The following is an 18613-nucleotide window of genomic DNA, read 5'->3' as shown; positions in this document are numbered from 1 at the left end:
GATTCTCGGTAATTGGCACCATCCTTTCCCCGGCTTTGATAACAAGGGCTTCATGTGCTGCGATGCTGGCACTGTGCTGCTGATGGCAGAAGGGAGATGGCTTGTTTGATCAGGGTGGCTCATGGGAATAGGACACTGATGATGTTACCTCCAAGTCTGATCTGTTCGGGACAGAATGTGTCATAGCACCCACAAGGAGAAATAGTCCTGAATGATTTTCAGCTAATGATTTGTACGAAGCAAAGGTAGTGTTTTTACAAAAACCTTGTTCTTTCTCGGGCATAAAAGACTTTTCATTTAGAAGCAAGCATCTGAAACCCCCACACTGCTGTGCTGACAGGCTGATAAAGTGCATGACAGCAGTTCTCGTTAAGTGTCCCTCATCTCCTCTGTCAGCTGAATTCAGCAGAAAGTCAGCTCTCAAACCAGGAATCACAGCACCTCTTTCAGCTTCAGTCCCCAGAGGGGTCCACTAGTCCTGCAGGAAAATCTCACATGGACAAATCTGGGAACCGTAGCCACAAATTCCCACAACACTGCAGATGTATCCATGCTGCCACATCTCTGCAATGGGCTGCATTTCCTTTCTTTCCTGGTGTCACCAAAGGAGCAATGAGCCCTCTCAGCAGAGAAGCTAGGATGTGGATGGGCCACAGAGTTGGAGTGACCGCTCCTAAACGGGCCAGGCAGCAGAGAGGTTTGCTCTGCAGCCGTGTAATGATGGACCTGGCTAGAGAAAGTCTCTGTGTAGTTTTACTTTCATCACATGGCAGGGAATCCCTTAAGTTAGAGCAAACATGGTCAAAATCCAGATCCTTCTCTGTTTGGGTCTGCAGGGAGCCTTAGCTTCTGGAAACCCCACTGAGTCAAACATTCTTGCAATGCTGAACATCCTGTGGTCGAAAGGACTCAGCATTTGCTGCCCCACGTGCAGTGAGCTTGGAGCCAGTGAGTTAACTTGGCCCCATAACGCAAAAAAAAATGCTCCACTCCTCTTATCTGGCCCTGACCCTCGTCTACCTGAACACAAGTCTTTTCAAAATAAGGACTCTGCAAACGTTGTTTTCATGCCTCTACCGGTTAGATTTGCTTAACGTCTTCTAATTCTTGTACTCTGTCTCTACCTCCTCCATGCCATCTCCGTATTTGTTACTGTCTGTGATACCCTTCCTTCATCACAGCTTTTCCAATCTCCATCCAGTTAGTTGTTTTGCAATCAGAATTTAGTCTACATGCCACACCCGTTTGTTCCTCCACACCTTTGAGATGGAGACCAGAACCGCACACTGTATCAAAGACAAAAATTAATGCCAATTTATACCATGGCATAATTACATTCTGTAGCCCATTTTCTCTTTTCTAGTCATCTCTACCATTTGATTTGCTTTTTTGACAGCTACTGAATGCCAAGACCTCCTTCCTGTAGTTATTTAAAAGCCTGTTACTGCACATGTTCATATAAGACTGGTTTTCCCCGCCTCTACAGAATTCATGCAACCTGAATTTCAGCTAATGTTTTATTGTCAAGGACAAGCCACTCACCTGCAAGCACTTCCCTCCTAGATCATCCAGCAAGACCTTCCAGCTGAATGTGTTGGGATCTGAAGACAGTAAATGAAGGATATTTAGTAGAATTTCTCTTTCATGCAGTTTTTATCATGTAAGGACATGATGCAGTGCTCTAACAGCATGGTTTAGTGACTAGAGGAAAAAAAATAGTTTCCGAGACTCCTGGGTTCCCATTCCCATTTTGGTCCTTGTTCCGGTGTTACTCTGGCCAAAATATTCAAAAGGGCCCATTGATTGTCAGTGCTGGCCCTGCCCGGGAGCAAACGTCAGATGTCTCATCCTTGCTTTCCAGGGCAACTGAGCAGCGGTGGTTTCAACTGACACCTGTGGGAGTCAGAGCTCCCCAGCATGACAAATCCCAGTCTGTTAGATCAGTGTCAGGATGAACCTGTGTATCTCTACCTTCACCTGTACAAGGGAGTTAACAAGTGCCGCTCTGAGGAATTCTTGGGAACCTCAGTGTTGGTAGGGAGTGCCAGGCATGTGCAACTCATTATTACTAAGAACAATATTGCCTTGAACATCTGGGTCCCATTCACAGGCCTTTTAATTTGTAAAAGTGCATTTTCTTCCTGAGGATTGAGCATGCTGCCTTGGCAAATGTGAGTTTCCCTCTCCAGCACTTGAGGAAGAAGCAAATAGCACTCCAACACACCCCTGACAACGTCACTCCTGATCGGGATTTATTCTTCACCAGACAAGTCTCATGCTGGTCCTCCACTGCCGGAAATAATCCATGGGAATTTGCACCATTTATGATTTATATCTCTCTACTTATCCATGACCAAATTGAGGAAAGGACAATTTTGTCACAATAAAGCTGGAAATTCATCATGGCAATGGCTGGTCCAGTGGGAGAATTCATATCATGTCAGATTTGAACATAGTTCAAATCATTTAATGCAAATAGCTGATGGAAAATGTTTGCATTTCTCCTTTTTCAGAAGAAAAAATGAAGTCATTAGAAATGAACGCAATGGAGAATCCACCACTTCTCTTTGTAGTTTGTTCCAGTGGTTAATCATCCTTAGTGTTAACACACACACACAAAAAATAAAAAAGCAGCTCATATTTCCCATTTGAATTTTCTTTGGCTTTGACTTCAGACATTTGTTCTTATTATTCTTTTCTCCACTAAATCACAGAACCATTTTAGTACCCATTTTCCAACCAGAAAGAATCCTATACATTACGCTGCACTCATCCCCTTGATCTTATTTTTAATAAGCTAAACAGATTGAGTTCTCTAAGTCTCCATTCTAGTTTTTTCCAGTCCTTGGATCACTCTTTTATTGCTCTTCTCTGCACTCATTCCAAATTATCACTATCCAGTTACCAGAAATACATTTAGCTTTCTAGAGCCAGTTTCACCAGTGCACAATGCAGATGTAATATAATTTCCCATTCCTTACAGTCCACTCTCTTATTCATCTGGACAAACACCTTTATTGAACCATTATTTAGCACATTAACTCAACTTGCTTTCCCTTGTCTGTAAGACAAATGGTGGAGGTGCTCTGTCCCCTTGCAGGTGGCATTTCCAGACCTGGAGCTCACAATCCTAATGCCTGTGTTGGACTGTCTCTCACTTCAGTACAAGACTGTTCTCCAGGATCTTCTAATCCACTGAAAAAATACATGGAAAAGGGATTGAAATGAAAATGAAACAAATTCTGCTAGGAATGCTGCAGGGATCATTTGGAAAAATCTCATTTATGCCCAATTTGTGATAAGAAATTGATGGCAGGGACAGAAAATCTTCCTCCTAGAAACTGTTGTGCATTTTTTTGTGGGGCACAAATGAATCTTGTAGGATTGTTTTTTCCTGCTGTTCTTCTAAAGTCTCATTACCTAAGGCACCAACCAAGACAAAGCATCTCTCCCTGGCCTGTCTGGGGCATTGTGTCCATCTGGTACTCTGCAGCCACTGTAATTTATGCTGTCTCTCAGCAAGGCATGGCATGGGCTCACCTGACACATCAGAGGAGCCAGCCTGCCTCATGACATGTGGTAGCACCGGTGCTGCTGCAGGAGCCTATGGAGCAAACTGTCTGCCACCCTGCCAGAGGTCAGTCGTGAAAACTGCTTTTGGAAAGGGACCGCTGTTTTCTTATGGAGGTGCATCACTGAAAAAGTCTACATGTCAGCCCACAAAAAAGCAATGACTGTCCTGCTCCTTCCTGGGCAACACTGCTCTCGTGGATGATTGCCCAAAACCAGCCTCACTCCACCGTACTGACCTGCAAAGGAAGATACACAGAGCTCAAAGCTCGTTGATCTTCCTGAGCACAGTGGTGGATACCATCTTCAACAGCAAGGGCTTAAAGACTTCTCATGTTTTTGCATCATGAGAGGCTTGTTTACAGCCCAGAACCAAGTATCTGAGCTGTTATCAAACCAGCTGTAATTTACAGGGCAGAATATAACGTCGTGTGGGCTGAGCTCAAATTGACAAACACTGGAGATGTTGCAATTCCTCTTGTTAAAATTTGTTTACCTGGGTAGAAAAAAAAGGCAGGACAGAAGAAACAAACATCTTTTCAAGTGTTTATCTTCCCAGCTCTCTTGTTTCTATTATTGCCATGTGATTGGGTAACAACTCTAGAGTTCAGCTTGGACAGCAAATTTTTTTTATAACTCTCTTTTTTGGGTGCTCACCCTGATGATTTTCATTACCCTGCTTCCAAACAGAGCACTTAGAGACAAATATAAACACAGCAGGTGATTGCTTTTCTATTCTGTCTCCTTGCCCAACTTGAGTGATAGTCGGCAACTGCTCAGTATTTCCAAGCTTAGACAAGGTGTCCTGTTGTACCAACCCAACAAATCTCTAAGGAGCTCACCACTTCCCCAGCATTCAGCATTTCAGCAGGAGACAGAGGTACAGGGCAAGGAGTTCCTGTGGTACCTCTCACTGCAATTACAGAGCAACTCCAGATCCCAACGCTCCATTTACCAAATGCAGTATCCAGTGCTCAAAGAGACACAAAATTGTTCACGCCATCATGCACTGGAAGTGCTAAGTGAAGTAAGGGCAACATGATCTGAAGCTATCCCATAACGTTTGGCAGAGGAAACCACCTGGACCTGAACCTCTTTTCTTGTGACAAAGAGAAATTTCTCTTGTAAGATTCTGATTTTGATCTTTGTTTATTTTCTCCTTCAAGAGTCACAATCAAACCAAGTTTTCTTGCAGGCAACTTCCTTTTCTTTCATCCCTTTTGCTCAAAGGAGCAAGCATACTTTATCACATACCTTTCCCCTCCCTTCCCCTTCCTCTGAAACGTTTGTATGTTCTCATCCCAACGACAAACAACCGTCTTGGGCTGGTTTCTGTTTTGCAAGCCCCTACCAAACTGCCCTAGAGCCTGGTTGTTCCTCCACTCCCAGCTCCCTCCTGTTTTACCCTAGAATATTTGGCAGTGGGAGCTGCCTGCGCTCAGCCAAACAGCTCACACTTGAATCCAGGTGGAGTGAGAGATTTGTCAAGACGAAACAGATTTAGATTAAGCAGCAAATAACAAAAAAGTCATTGATCCACCTGCCAATGTGGAGTCTCCCCCAGGCTCTTGGAAGGAGGTACCAGTGTTGGACAAAGGCTGGTGCATCCCTGAGCAAGGGCAAGGGAGAAAAAGACCCCAAAGGCAAGTGGTGTGGCAGCGGATTAACCACATGGCACTCTGTGTTAAAGGAGAATCTGGAGTGTAAAATGAACTGATGAGGAAACCTACCCTGACAGAGAGCGAAGAGGGTATCCTTCCCCAGAGGACCTCACCTCCTCGGTGGGCATTTCTCTGCACAGACCACCCCAGTGCAAGCATGGACATCACTAATATGCTTAAGCATAGGCTGGTAGAAGTGCAGGCTGGGCAACAGTGGGTTGCCTTCTCCTGGTTTTCAGCAGACTTTCCTCAGGCTGCTCCAAGGTCTCTCTAGATGGACTTCAAGGTGCCTTTGAGTGGGATTTCAGAGGGAGATGCACAATGAGCCATGTGGCTCCCACCATCTCTAAAGGAAGCCAGATGGCAAAAATATTCAGATGTGCACACACACAGAGTCTCTGACAATTGGAGAGGAAGAATCCAGGAATTAAGTTTTTGGGTTTGCCAAAAAAATGAGACATGGAAGTAAGGGGCCCCTGGAAACAGAGAACCAAGCAGATGGGACTCCAGGGGAAGTCGTCACCTATGGAGTTTCCAAGGCAAAAATACCCCAGGTGGCTTTGCAAGCCAGGGCACCCTTAACACATGGCTCTCCAGCACCAGCATTAAGGCTGGGAGGTCCAGAGCTTCAGCACTATGTGTTCATGGCATGCAGCACCAGGATGAATAGGGCACAGGGAAAAAAAATGCTGCCTTAGTGTAGAGAATGCGCATCAGCCTGTCATACAACCCCTGCACTTCAGCCAGACACTCTGAAGCATTAACTCGTTGCAATCAAACTGGAGCTAATCCAGGAACTGGCAGCATTTTCAGGTTTTTGCAAGATAATAAACTGTGACTAACAGGATGATTTTGAACTCAAAGCCTTCTTGCTGCTACTAAGGCTCTGAGGAGTCCCAATATAACTGTGTCCTTAGATAGCACCTGGTGAACATGAACAACTGTTGAAGCCACATTGCATTTTGTAGGGTTGGGCCCAGGTAAGGTGAGACCTAGGGTGTTTCTTGAAGCTTCTTGCTTAAGCATGTTCATTCAAAGTCATTCAGCAGCTGTGAAAGCGGAGGTCTCAGGGAAACTCCTACATCAGCCTGGATCTACTGGGAGAAAACAGAGATCTGTAGCTGCTCTCCAAGCACTATCACACCTAGCATGTGTCTCACGGGGCAAGAGAGAGGACCATATAACACCCCTCATCATCCCAGCCAAGGCTATGCTCAGCTTGCAGGATGTCCCTGGGCCATGGCTCAGACTGGCAGGAAAAGGCCCGCTTGCACCTCCACTGACCGCCTCTGTTTTGTCCACAGGCACCTGCACAACAACCGGATCCAAAGCCTGGGAGCCAACGGCTTTGATGGGCTGCACAGCTTGGAAACTCTGTGAGTCATCTGTTTTCTTCTCCATCCTAAAAAGCTCACATGTGTTCATCCCCTCCAGCACAACCCGCGGGAAAGGGCTTGTGTCTCTGGGTCAGCCCCACTGCACGTTCCCTCATCACCACACTCTGAGGGCAGCAGCAGGGCTGGTTCCAGGTACCAGCCGAGCAAATAGATGCCTGGGGCATGATGCTTCCCATGGTGGTGGCAGACTGGACTTTCTCCCTGCATCTGTGCAACCTGGTCTGGCTGTGCTGCTGCTGCAGAGGGGTCTGTGCATGCAGGTGGAGTGGCTGGGAGGGGGCTCCGAGGCCCTGGACACAAGTCTAGCCCTGGTGCAATCCAGAGAGCTTGCATGCATGCCCTGCTCAGGAAGTGTCCCCACCTCCTTACCACATGCATGTGGTTCTAAAGCCTCCTAGACACCTGAGGGGCTGGCTTGAGTTCAAAGCTGGTAAAATCTCGAGGATCTGATATGTATCTCTCTTTGAGATGGTCTCATGTCACCTGGCATCGCCCGTAGCCAGTTGACTTCATCTTGCACCATGTTCTCGGCATGGCTGGGTAGGCAATGTCAGGAGACCTTGGGGGAAGTTGAGAAGCAGGAATGAACTCTCCTCCAGCATACATCTTCATTAGCAGCAGACGGGTCACCCTTAAGGCAGAAAGACGTAAATCTGATGGTCTTGCCTTGCATACACCTCACCTTTGAGAGCAGGACCATTGCTTGGGTCTCATGTGCCATGCATTGGCCTAGGAGGAAACATAAGCAAGCGAGCAAATAAATCAAGGATCTGAAAGACTGCAAGAGGTGCCTGTTGCCTTCAGTTGTGCAGAAACATGTCCTTCCATGCAGGCTTTGGGGTCAGAGTCAGACCCCAAATCCTTACCAGGGAGAACTAGGGGGTCTGGGTCATGGGAGAAAGAGGTGATGCTTCCCAGCATTCAAGTGGCATTCAAGGAGACAGGGACCCTCTGTGCTCAGCACGATGCCAGCAGCAGCGTTCGGGCAAGGGTGGAAGCAGCAGGTGAGCTCTTGGTCCCTAGACACACTCCTCAGGGGCAGGACCATGACACACATTGTCTCTTACTTTCAGACCGGCACATCCTGGGGCCACCCAGAAGGGCTCAGCTGGGGAGAGGTTGAACCGTGCCAGGGATGATGTGGGAAGCGAGGCTGCTGGACGGTTTCCTCTGGTGACACATGGGTCTCCCCCATCACTGTGCCAGCTTGGCTTTCTCCCCAGTCATTTCTGGTGGGTGCAGGCAAATACATGAGGGCAGAGTAGTGACATCGAAGCAGCACAAAGGCAGGCAAGTTGCAGGAGGGAGTGGAGGACTTGCTGATGGAAGAAAAACCTGTTTGGGCTATAACCCAGGCAGACCATGCAGCAACATCAATGTCTACATCAGGGCAACCTTGTTCTGCAGCCAAGGTGGTTAAAGCCACCCTGCTGCCCATCCCGAGCAGGATGGAGCTGTGGAAAAGCAGCTGGCCCCTTATTTACTGTGGGAAAGACTAAAGGGCCTCCATTGCCCTGGGAGATAATTTGGTTTCCACAGACACTTTTGCTGAAAGCTCATTTTCCCTCTCTTCCCCTCTGCTCCTGCTCTAGCACTTTCTTTGCCTTTTGTTGCCCGTCTGAGAAGACACCCAGCGTTCAGGGGAGCTGAGCATCTCCCTCTCATGTTCTCAGTCCCCACAGGGACATAGCATTGCAGGAACGTGGCTCTCTGCAGGGCTGCAGCAGTGGAAGCCCTGTCCCTGCTGACCAGGCAGCCCCGTGAGTATTCGACCTCCAGGGGTTGTTCTCTTGGAGCAGAGCTCTGCCTGACCTCTGCCAGTGTCCAGGCTCTGGTGGCCCGGACTTGCACATGTAACAGCCCCCATCCGCCACGAGCTGCCTGCAGCTGCAAGCACAGTGCTGTGGGTGAGACCTCCAGCCTCTCCTCTACGTCTGATCGCACTGAAGGAGTGTCCCCAAGAGAGAGTGAGCTGGCTTTCTCTCCTCTTGGCCTGAGCATCTAACTCTCACCTCCCGACCAGCAAGTATTTCAAGTCACTGATCTCTGAGGAACGCATTGTTCCTCAAGTGGAGCCATCCCCCTTGTGTTAATTTCCACCACTGATCTGCCCTGTTGACCAAAGCTGACCAAGCTTTGTGGCGAAAAACAGACAAGCATTTGGCTGCAACAGCCCAGCCAGGCTGCTAGACCTGCATCTACCTACCACCTCTCAACTCCTGTGCATGTGGAGACTATTACAGTCTCCGCACATACCCTTTAACTCAAATTATGATTACATTCTGTTGACAGCACTTAGCACATTTTCTTGGCTTGTGGAGGCCAAATTGTGCTGTCAGTTACCCCGTGGGCATTACCTCCTGGAAGGCAGCAGGATGGTAAGGGTTGGTGAAGACAGAAATTTCTCCAGGGTTCCTAAATGAGTATTTGTGGCCAGATGCTGATTATAAGCCAGGCACAATAGTTGAAGAACTGTAGAAGTTGAGAGGAAAAAAAATGTTTCAGGATTTTCAGAAAAGGCTAGGAAGATTTAGGTGCAGAAACTTCCATTCCCCTAAGCGAAATGTTTCTTCTCATATTCAGCTAGACAGGGAAACTTCTATTTTTATCATCAGATGCAGCCAAAACTCTAAGAGGCACAACAGCCACTGCTCCATGCAGTGTGCAAACTGCCTATGCACAACCACACCAGATACCTACCACAGGTCCTAATATTTCTGCAAAAACAGATCCAAGCAGACCATCTCTGTTCTTGAAGAGGGCTTGGCTCTGATATTTTAGGAGGGCAGAAAATGTAGAAAGAGGTAAAGTGAAGGCAGATAAATGACTTCATGTTTCCCCTGCATTGACCTGCAGCTACTGTGCACAAGTCAGTTCTTCCAGGTACAGAGCGAGAGCAGCTCTGTGTTTTTCATGCTGATGAGAGGGCAGGTAGATGTGCAACACCCACCAGGTCTCCACTGGTCAACCACCAACATGTAGCTGGAGAAAGCAGCTCCAAGTAAATTTTCTCTGTCAGGGCAAGACCTGGCTGTTCACCAGCCCCCCCAGCCTCCTCTTCCTGGGAAGGAAACCTGGGCAGGCAGGCTGGAAGCCAGACAGAGCCGCTCTGGCCAGATTCCCAACAGGGTTTCGAAATAGCCTTGAAACCTAGCGAGATTCCCTCACCGGTTCCCATAAGCCTGAGAGATGACACAGAGCAATGCTGCAGGGCTGTGGGAAGAAACCCCAAGCACGGCTGAGCCATGAAACCAGGTCTTAGATGCTTGAAGTGGGTGATACTTGGCATTTTTACCCCTCCCCCAAAGACATGGAGTAAATAAGTGTAAATGTCCTTATGTGACACATTCTTCCCATAGTCCCTTTGGGTAATGGACTAGCTAGATCCTTCAAAGAAGATGTAAGCTCAAAAGACGACACCCATAGGAGATGCAGAGCAGAGCCAGCGCTGCCCAGTGAGCGAAGCAGGGGCAGCTAGGCACAGAAACTTTAAATACCAAGGAAAGGAGACCCGTGACCCATAAGCACGCCCAGAAGGGAAGACCTCTAGCCAAGGGGAGCATTTGGACCACAGTAAATGCCTGGTGCAGTGAGGTGCTGGGAATCCCAAGAGGGCTTTGGGTGAGGAGTAGGGTGGTGAAATAAAGGAGAAAAGAGAAGTCAAGGGGAAGCACCATCTTTTGCCAAAAACAGGAGCAAGGCATGCCAAAAGCTGAGACTCCAGCCACACTGCTCTTCATGTCGCTTCACTGCTCCTGCTTTGCCTTGTAAAACCTGCCCTGTAGTATATTGCTCTTCAGGCATTTAATGTGCACTGTAAAACAGGGCAGCATAACCAGCTTCCTGCCATTTGGATGGAAGGATTTTAACTTTTACATTTCCTGATTATGTTGGTCTTAATTTCTCAGTCTTTAACAATGCGTGGAGAAGGGGAGGGGGATTAGATTATACCTGTTCTGTAGCATAAGCCTAGTAAGTAGAGATGTTTACGGAAAAGCTGATGTAAAAAGAAGTCAACTGCAGCCAAGAGCATGGCTGCAATAACAGAGGTTGATCCCTGGAAACATTCAGACCTTGTACTTGGGGCTGGGAGCAGGGCACTAGGGGAGACAGGGCTGTGTTTTCAGAAGAGCAGCCAGGAAGGAACGCCATCCAAAGGCTTGCATGGTGCTAATACAGGAGCCAAGTTCCCCACTGCTGTATGAGGACAGTATTTCTCATGGGGGGATCCCTGTGACATAATTTTCCACAGTGACACTGGTCTTGTGCCCAGGTTTCCTCCTTGCCACCTTCACCTGGAAAGCTGACCAGTGTCCTGAGGTCCTGAGGCTTTGCAGCCAGTCTGAAAGCACTCTAAATGCTGATGAATAACTGCCTCATGCCTTGTAGTGCTTGACTTTGACCTCATTAGATAGGTTGTGATAATGCTGAACTTAGCCCTCTGCTTCCCTGGAATATAAACGTTTCATGAATCAGACCTAGAGGGGAAGGCAAATGCATGAAGTCCCTCCAGATAGCCAAGCCTCAAGTCACTGCTCTCTGCAGGGTGAAGGGATGGAAGGAGTAGGTGACCTGAGACTATGCAGCCAAATATACGTATATGGAGAGAGTGTGTGTATGTGTGCATTACACCTCACAGATAGCCATGGTGAGCGCATCTAATGATGGAAGCTGAATTTCAGAGCTAGCCCCCAAGTTCTAACTCCAAACACTGGCACACATAAACCATCATTTAGCATTTCCCAGCCTGACTGACATTAGGGAGCGCTCAACCTTGCCAGTAACCCCACGGCAAAGCAGGGCAGACCCCAGACAGCAAGTGGAGAGTGCAGGTGAAGGGGTGGAGAGGTCCCTGCATGGATCTTCCCATGTCTTCCACCAAAACAGAAGTACCCCACTGAAACGCCCCTAGGCTGGGAGCTCCGCTTTGAAGAAAAGGAGAAAGTGTTTTTTCTCCCTTCAGGACTGTTTTGCCCAAGCAGGGAGAGGAGGTGTTGTGGCCCTGAGCACTGGCTGCCACACATACACGGCAAGGAAACTCATCAAGGCAAGTCCTTGGGGCCTCTGATACGGGGCAGGTGGGTGACAGCAGCAGCTCCAGCACGTCTACGCTCTCACATGGCTCTCAGGTGCAGATGGGCTGGCAGCCCCAAGCAGCATCCTGGCATGGGTACATGCAGGGTCTCCCATCACAAAGGCCACCACATATCCCCCAGAACCTGATCAGGGCTTGATTTTGAGCTGCTGAGGCAAAGGGAGAAATGCAAAAGTGAGAGCTATGGCCCTCCCAGTGGTGCCGTCCGTGGATGTGGCCGAGTCCCCTGCATATATGGAGCATGGGCTGAACTGGAAACAGGGGCCAGGCTACCTCCCTGCCCCAGCACATGCAACCAGACAAGACCCTGAAAACGTGTCTCGGCAGCTTCCCGTCTCCCCACCCCACAGCAGGGCTAAGGTGGCTCCCATGGCAGAGGCAGGGATGGGAAACAAACGGCTGCTCCCCAAGACCAGCACAAACTGCTGAAGGCCTCCAGGCTACGGCAAAAATAGCAGTGATCTGCCCCAAAAGTGCTGCTTCTCTGGTTGTTTGGGCATCTCCAGCCCATCTCTGACACGGACGTGAGGGGAAAGCAGTTCAGAGAGGCCCTGCAGCCCTCGCCCATCCCCTCCGCCTGAGATGACCCCGCTGCTTCCTATCTCTCTGACTCGCCCTCCCCATCCACATCCCTGCCAGCTCCTCTGCTCATCAGACAAAGGAGATAAATCACTTGGAAAGAGCAAATCTCCATTCATTTAAAAACCTTTTAATTTCTTTTTAAAAAATAGCGCTAATAAATTAAAAATGTCTCCCAGAAGGGCTGAATCCAAAACCCTCTGGCTCCAGGCGTTTTATCTGCCTAACCTTGCCTCACAGGAAATGCCCTTACCACAGGCTTTCGCAGCCCGCTGCCCTATTATCCGGGTAATTAGTCAAGTCTGTAAATGCAGAGCAGAGCTGGAACCTACCAACTCCTCCAGAGAGTTGGATTTTCTATGGGAGAAAAAAAAAAAAAAAAAAGAAAATTAATATAAAGTGCACCTCGGGCAATGAAGGCAGGAAGAAGGAAATGGGAAATATCTACACCACAGCTCATGCAAGGATTGTTTAACCCTTTTAGGGCCCGGCAGGCTTTGCTGTTCTCCTGGAAAACTGTCTGCCAAGTGCTATCTTGCTCCTGAACTGGCATCTATCAGTGTGTTTAATTAGAAACTTTTTGTGCAGTCTCTTGGTGCTAATCCTAGTCTGTGCAATTCCCAAAGTAGCCAATGGTTTTGACTCCTCCAAGGATGTCCTATTCGCTGCTCTGAGCCGCTCAGTTCCTTCCTCAGCATCCTGATGCTCCAGCCTTGCTGTGTGTCAGGCAGCTCATCAGAGGCAGCTTGGCTCTATGGTCCCACCCTGCCCTGCCAGAGGAGGGAGGGTCTTCAGCAGAAGCTTAGGGACCCACATTCAGGGGATGGAGAAAGGAAGGGAGTAGATGGTTTTTTGGAAAGAGGGACTACAGCTCAGGGTGCTGATTGTATGGGTCCCTGTCTCTGGTCCAAGAACAGAGCTATAAAGTTCATTGCCTGCTCTGATCATCATGTAAATGGAAGGTGACATTTCCAAACGGAGAAAGCCACCTGTAAAACTGAATTGGCAAATGCATAAGGCATTGTCTGGGAGCTTGGGGGCCAGGCTCTTCCCTCCTGTGGTCTCGCGGGCCAGCTGGTCCTAGTTTGCTGCATCTTCTCTCCTAAGAGCAGAAGCCTGCGCTGCCAGAAGTGTGTCCTCACTGATGCAGCTCAGGCTCTGAACCTGCCAGGTACCTTCCAGTTGTGCTCTTGAGCTTTGGCTGAACATGGCCCGAAGAACACATAGTATTTTGCAAGATTATTAAGAAAAAAGACAGGAAGTGAAGGCAGTTCGGGTGAAAAGGTAGTTCTAGAGCCACTATGTTTTTCCATGGCTTATAGCTCTGATGTAAGGCTCACCTCATTTGCAGGACTCTACCTATTCTCCCTTTGCCCACCAAATCCTCACAGCACCCCTTTTGCTCCCTGCCAGATCTCCAGTCTGGCTCCCTGAAGCCGCTGATCATGCAGTGACAGACGGCACTGAGTCTCCCCAGACCTCCAACCCCTGGGTCTCCAGACATGCTTGCTGTGACCTGTCAGGGGTCCCCAACTCCTCTGGCTCCTTGGGCTTCATTTTGCTCTAAGCCTTCCCCTTTGACACAGACACTTTCACAGAGCAGCTGAGCAACAGCAGCTGCCTGTGCCGGAGAAGAGACGCCTCTGCCTCCAGAAACGTGTGCGAGTGAACCGATTGCCTGTGCAAGGGAGGGACAGACACCGCAGGCAGCAGAAATGGCAGTGGAGGCAAGCTGCTGGCATGTTTCCACTGTGCATGTGCTGATGCACAGAAGCTCTGCCCCCACCCCACGCTCCCTCCTTCCAGCAGCAGCACACTGCAGGGGGCCGGGGGCCGATCACCAGCAGCTTGTGCACCTTGGGGGGTAGGTAGAAGTCCCCAGCTTCCTTCCCACAGTTCAGAAACACTCTGCTGTAGACCAGACTTCCTTGAGCCCGCGTTCTTCCCCTGCCTGGCAAAGTGCAGCAGCCTTCTCCGTGCCTCCCCTGCCTGAGTCATCGGCTCCATGGTTATTGTCTGTGCATCCCAGCGACCGAGGTCCCCGCTGCTCCACTCTGCGGTCAGCTCCTTTTGTGTCTTGTAAATGATATGTGCATGGCAGCGCCTGTGCTCCCAGGACCCCCCACGAGATCCCGTTCTCAAACGCTTATTTCAACCTTGTTAAATAAATCAAATAGAATTGAAAACATATTTAATCCAGTACCTTTGTCAGTTAGAGAACAGACAGAAATACTGGTTGGAACAGACACACTCTGGGCACTGCTGCATTTTTAAATGAAGAACAGAGCTGTGCGAGGGTGGATGGGCGGCTGCAGGCGTACAAGGCATGACCTGCAGATAGGTCCCCCCCGCCCCAGCAGTAGAATTTTCAGTGCCACATAATCCCTGTAAAATGGTGCAGCACCATGTAAGTGTGAGGCTGGGATGATTCCAGGCCAGGCTGTCAGAATGAATCTTTGTACAGAGGGTGCTGCTGGCTCCTGGCTGAAATCAGGTACCATTAGCGCCTGACAACCTTCGCGCGGTGCGGGGGCCCACCTCTGCTTCTTTGGGACAACCCATGAACTCTGTCGCACTCCATCTCAGCCTGGCTTTTCCTTATAATTTGCCAAAAATGGACCTTTCTAGAACATGATTAATTTCCCAAATTAAAGCACTGACCCTAGCAGATGAATCCCACGATAGGCCATTTCTCTCCCCTGCACTCACCTGAGCATCCCCCTTTTGCGTGTCTCCGTTTAGAGGACGGGTGCAGAGCTCGAGGCTGGCTGGAGTCAGACACGTGTTCTGGGTCCTTTCGCATCACCCTTCCCTCCTTTCACTTATCACAGGCACTTGCTGCATCTCATCATCCAGATTGTGCTGGAAGGGCACACACTCACCACACGTGTTAGCTGCTACCAGGAGACCAGGGTTTATGTGGTGCTACACAACAAACATGGGACCTAATGGTACAGTTGCTTTTCATACTCCAGATTAATCAGGCAGCTCTTCCCAGCTCAAGCTCAACCACAATCATCCATGACCTTGATATAAGGCATCTGGGTAAAGCTGTCTGGCCAGTGTCAGGCAAGAGGTCAAACTACATGGTCACAACGGCCCCCTTGGGCTTTCAGACTACCAATTAAATCATTTCCAGTGCTTGATTTGGCCACAGTAACCAGCACAACTAGCAGCAGAGGTAACTACATTTACTGGCAGCTTGATTAGATGCCAGCACAGGACAGGTGGAAATGCAAGCCCTTATCAGAGGCTGCACAAAGTCTCCCTCCAGGGCACCACAGTAACATCTCAAACTACACTGGGACTGAAATAGTCAGCAAATGTCCCATCTCCAGCTTCTAATCTTATTGCATCTTCAGGTTTATTAGCTGCAAATTTGTGGTGTTTTGTGGCTTATGGAAGAATTTATAGTACTATATAATTTTTTTTTGGCTTCCTGTGTGGAACCACTAATAGTCCCTAACAGGCAGAAAATTGACCTGAGACTCTTTCCCCTCCTTCTCTCCTTTTGGCCCGACTGAGGATATTAATAGTTCCAGGCTGCATGTTGTCAGCTTCAAATCACCCTGGCAGTTAAATCCCAAAATAACTGTGCCTTTGATGTCAATTTACTTTTATTTCTAAATAAACAACAGGGTTGGTTAAGATCTTCCAAATATGAAGCTATAGGCTCACTCTAGAAATAACAGCAATAGAAAGCCAGCCAGTTCATCGTGTCTTGGGCAGACCGGGTGACCTTTAAGAGGTTTTCATTTTAACTAAAAGAACAGACAAGGCTCCTTTCGACATCCCACTGTGATGCCTGGAGCTGGTAACTTGGAGCCCCACTAAGGAAAGTGATTTTTTATAGTCATTTCTGTTGTACATCATTTCTGAACCTCTTGGCTGGATGATTTTGCTTCCAAAAGCCCTTGATAATGGGCAAAACTCTCTTCCTTCTGCTATGCCCATTATTTCTTTTACAAGGCTTCCCTATTGTTTTGGCATAGCCATGGCCATGGTGCATTGGCATCCTTCCAACAGGTAATGCTGCCATTGGGTCCAGTTTCCCAGGTGTGCCAAAAAGGGCAGCACCCCACAGCCAGGAGACCCCATACACACTGTGCAAAGCCTTGGGGCAGACCCCAGAGCTGGGACAGCTGAGACCCCAGCAGTGCCAGGTCCAGCTTCCTTGGGCCAAGAGGGCTCCCTGGTCAGCCCTATGGCCACCCCAGCCCATGTGCCACAGCAGTGCAGTAGGGACGGTGTCTCTTTTGTTTTTTGCAGCTTTGCCCACATCGTCCCGAAGGCGGAAGTAGTGGGAAAGTGTCAGAGTGTGGAGTTGGGACCCACAGAGCACTGCCCAAGCAGCTCAGATAAGACAGGGCAAGAAAGATGACACTTGGAGGTGTTTTCTATGGCATGTCCATTTTCTATATCCACCCAGCCCCTGGAAAGGATTTGTAAATGACATACAGTTCACTGACATGCACAGTGGAGGAGATTTTCTTGCCACTTAAGTTGAAACACAAAATCCTCTCTGACCCACTGAGCCCAGACTCCTTCCCATCCGCTTGACCCTGCACCAGGAAAGAAGCTCTGGAGACCCACCACCAGCCAAATCCATCACGGGAGGGTAGGCAGAGAGGAGTGATGTCTGGGATGGATGTAGCCCTGCTGATACTGGACATCTGTGGAAAAGACCCGAGGACTTAATTTCACTAAATGAGCAGAAACACACCCACTGCCACCAACATCCATGGCCTTCCCTGCAGTGAAGGTCAGGGGATGTTTCCGGGTCAGTGCTTGAACCAGAGCCTGACCCAAGTTCTGGAGAGGAAGGAGAGGGGAGAAGGAAGCCACCCTTGTGTCCTGGTTTGCGTCTGGTCTTTGGGGAGATCTACCTCACTGCAGGGAAGAGATAACACTTGGGGACCATCTCAGGTACTGACTTCTTCCAGCCTCTTCCAACCAGATGAACCCCCCACCCCGAAATCAGCCGGGCTTGGCAGAGGGCAGCGCTGGAGGCAAGTCAGGGCAGTGCAAGCGGCACACAGATCAAGAGCAGTCAGCTGCAAGCATCACTCAGGGGAGCTGTTAACAAGCACAGTTGGGTTTGTTTTCTGGGAGGGAGGCTCACCTCGCTGAAAACCAGGAAGCACTGGCAGGAGCGAGCATGGGCACATTGTCTCTCCTGAACAGACTGGGGTTGCTGGCAGCCAGTCTGGAGCAGCATAACTACACCTGGTTGCATTTCCACTTTCCAACAAGCCCAGTGTATGCCAGTGGGAGCAGCTGAACACAATGCTCTTTGTATCTGTCAAGTGCAAGGGGGAGGGAGGCACTGAGAGGCTGCCAGGGCTGGGAAAGGTGTGTGTTCGCTCAGGAAGAACTGGTCCTGTACATACTTGCATGCACACGGAGGTACAAACAAAATGTTCATCTGCTGATGAAAGACCAGCCTGCCTGGAAGAGATGTGGGCTGGAAAGGAAATGTATTTTAGAGAAAGACAGGAGCAAATATTACAGCACATTGAATTGTTCCTTGTAAATAATATTGGTTACAGATCTAAGATCCCTTTTTCTGTTAGTGAATCACAGGTGAGCCAAGCCTCCTCTGTTGGGCAATATTTTCCATCTGTCAGCTGCTCACAGACACGTCGGGTATCGCTGGGGAGAAACTCAACCCCATGCCATTGCACAGAGCTCCCCCCAGCATAGGTGACACGACAGTAGTGAGCTGAGTGTCATCTGAGGACGGGGGTCACGGTGCCTGTTCTCCAGGGACAGTTCCTTGGCATCACACAGGCTCATCCCAGCCCCTCAGTTTGTGGTACAGGGGAGGCAAGCAGCACAGGCAGACACACATCCTTGAGTGACCTCTGCAGCTTCCCGCGCTGCTGTAAAACCTCGCTGTAACCTTGGAAAGTCACTGCAGAGTGAGACTTTTAAAGCTATTAAGCACCTCACACACAGATAGAGATTTGGACTGTCAGTCAACTTAGGCTGCTAATGCCCTCTGATTTCACTCAGTGCAGTGAGCTGAAGGTTAATCGGGTTTGACTGATGCTTTCAAAACGCCCAGCGGTGTCCTGTCTGCACTTCTAATTGCTTGTTCTCTTTGGAAATCCACTCCTGTGCCTCCCTGAGCTTCAGTGAAGGGATGTGCATTGTAAAAGTCCTGCCCTGTCTTCCCCCACATAACAGAGCCTGTATAATGTGAGGCACTGAGCCGTGACAGTGATGGATGCCTGGCAGGTACCATCGACAGAAACTGGCTAGGAGCATCCAAGCAGCTGATAATGAGCTACGTGCGCCTTGCAAAGAGT

The 18613-nt window shown here is 49.2% G+C and overlaps 1 protein-coding gene across 1 annotated transcript in view; it reads left to right on the top strand.

The window, feature by feature from the left end:
* The window catches only part of LGR6 (leucine rich repeat containing G protein-coupled receptor 6), a 148600-nt gene that overhangs the window by 103505 nt on the left and 26482 nt on the right, over nt 1-18613 (top strand). The window contains exon 6 of the mRNA XM_009948094.2: nt 6536-6607. Within this exon, the coding sequence (XP_009946396.2) occupies nt 6536-6607 (72 nt within the window). The remainder of the gene's footprint in view (nt 1-6535; nt 6608-18613) is intronic.

The sequence above is a fragment of the Leptosomus discolor genome, chromosome 21 (genome assembly GCF_034619465.1).
Source record: "Leptosomus discolor isolate bLepDis1 chromosome 21, bLepDis1.hap2, whole genome shotgun sequence".
NCBI classification, from domain to species: Eukaryota; Metazoa; Chordata; class Aves; order Leptosomiformes; family Leptosomidae; genus Leptosomus; species Leptosomus discolor.
This window is presented reverse-complemented; position numbering and strand designations above follow the sequence as displayed.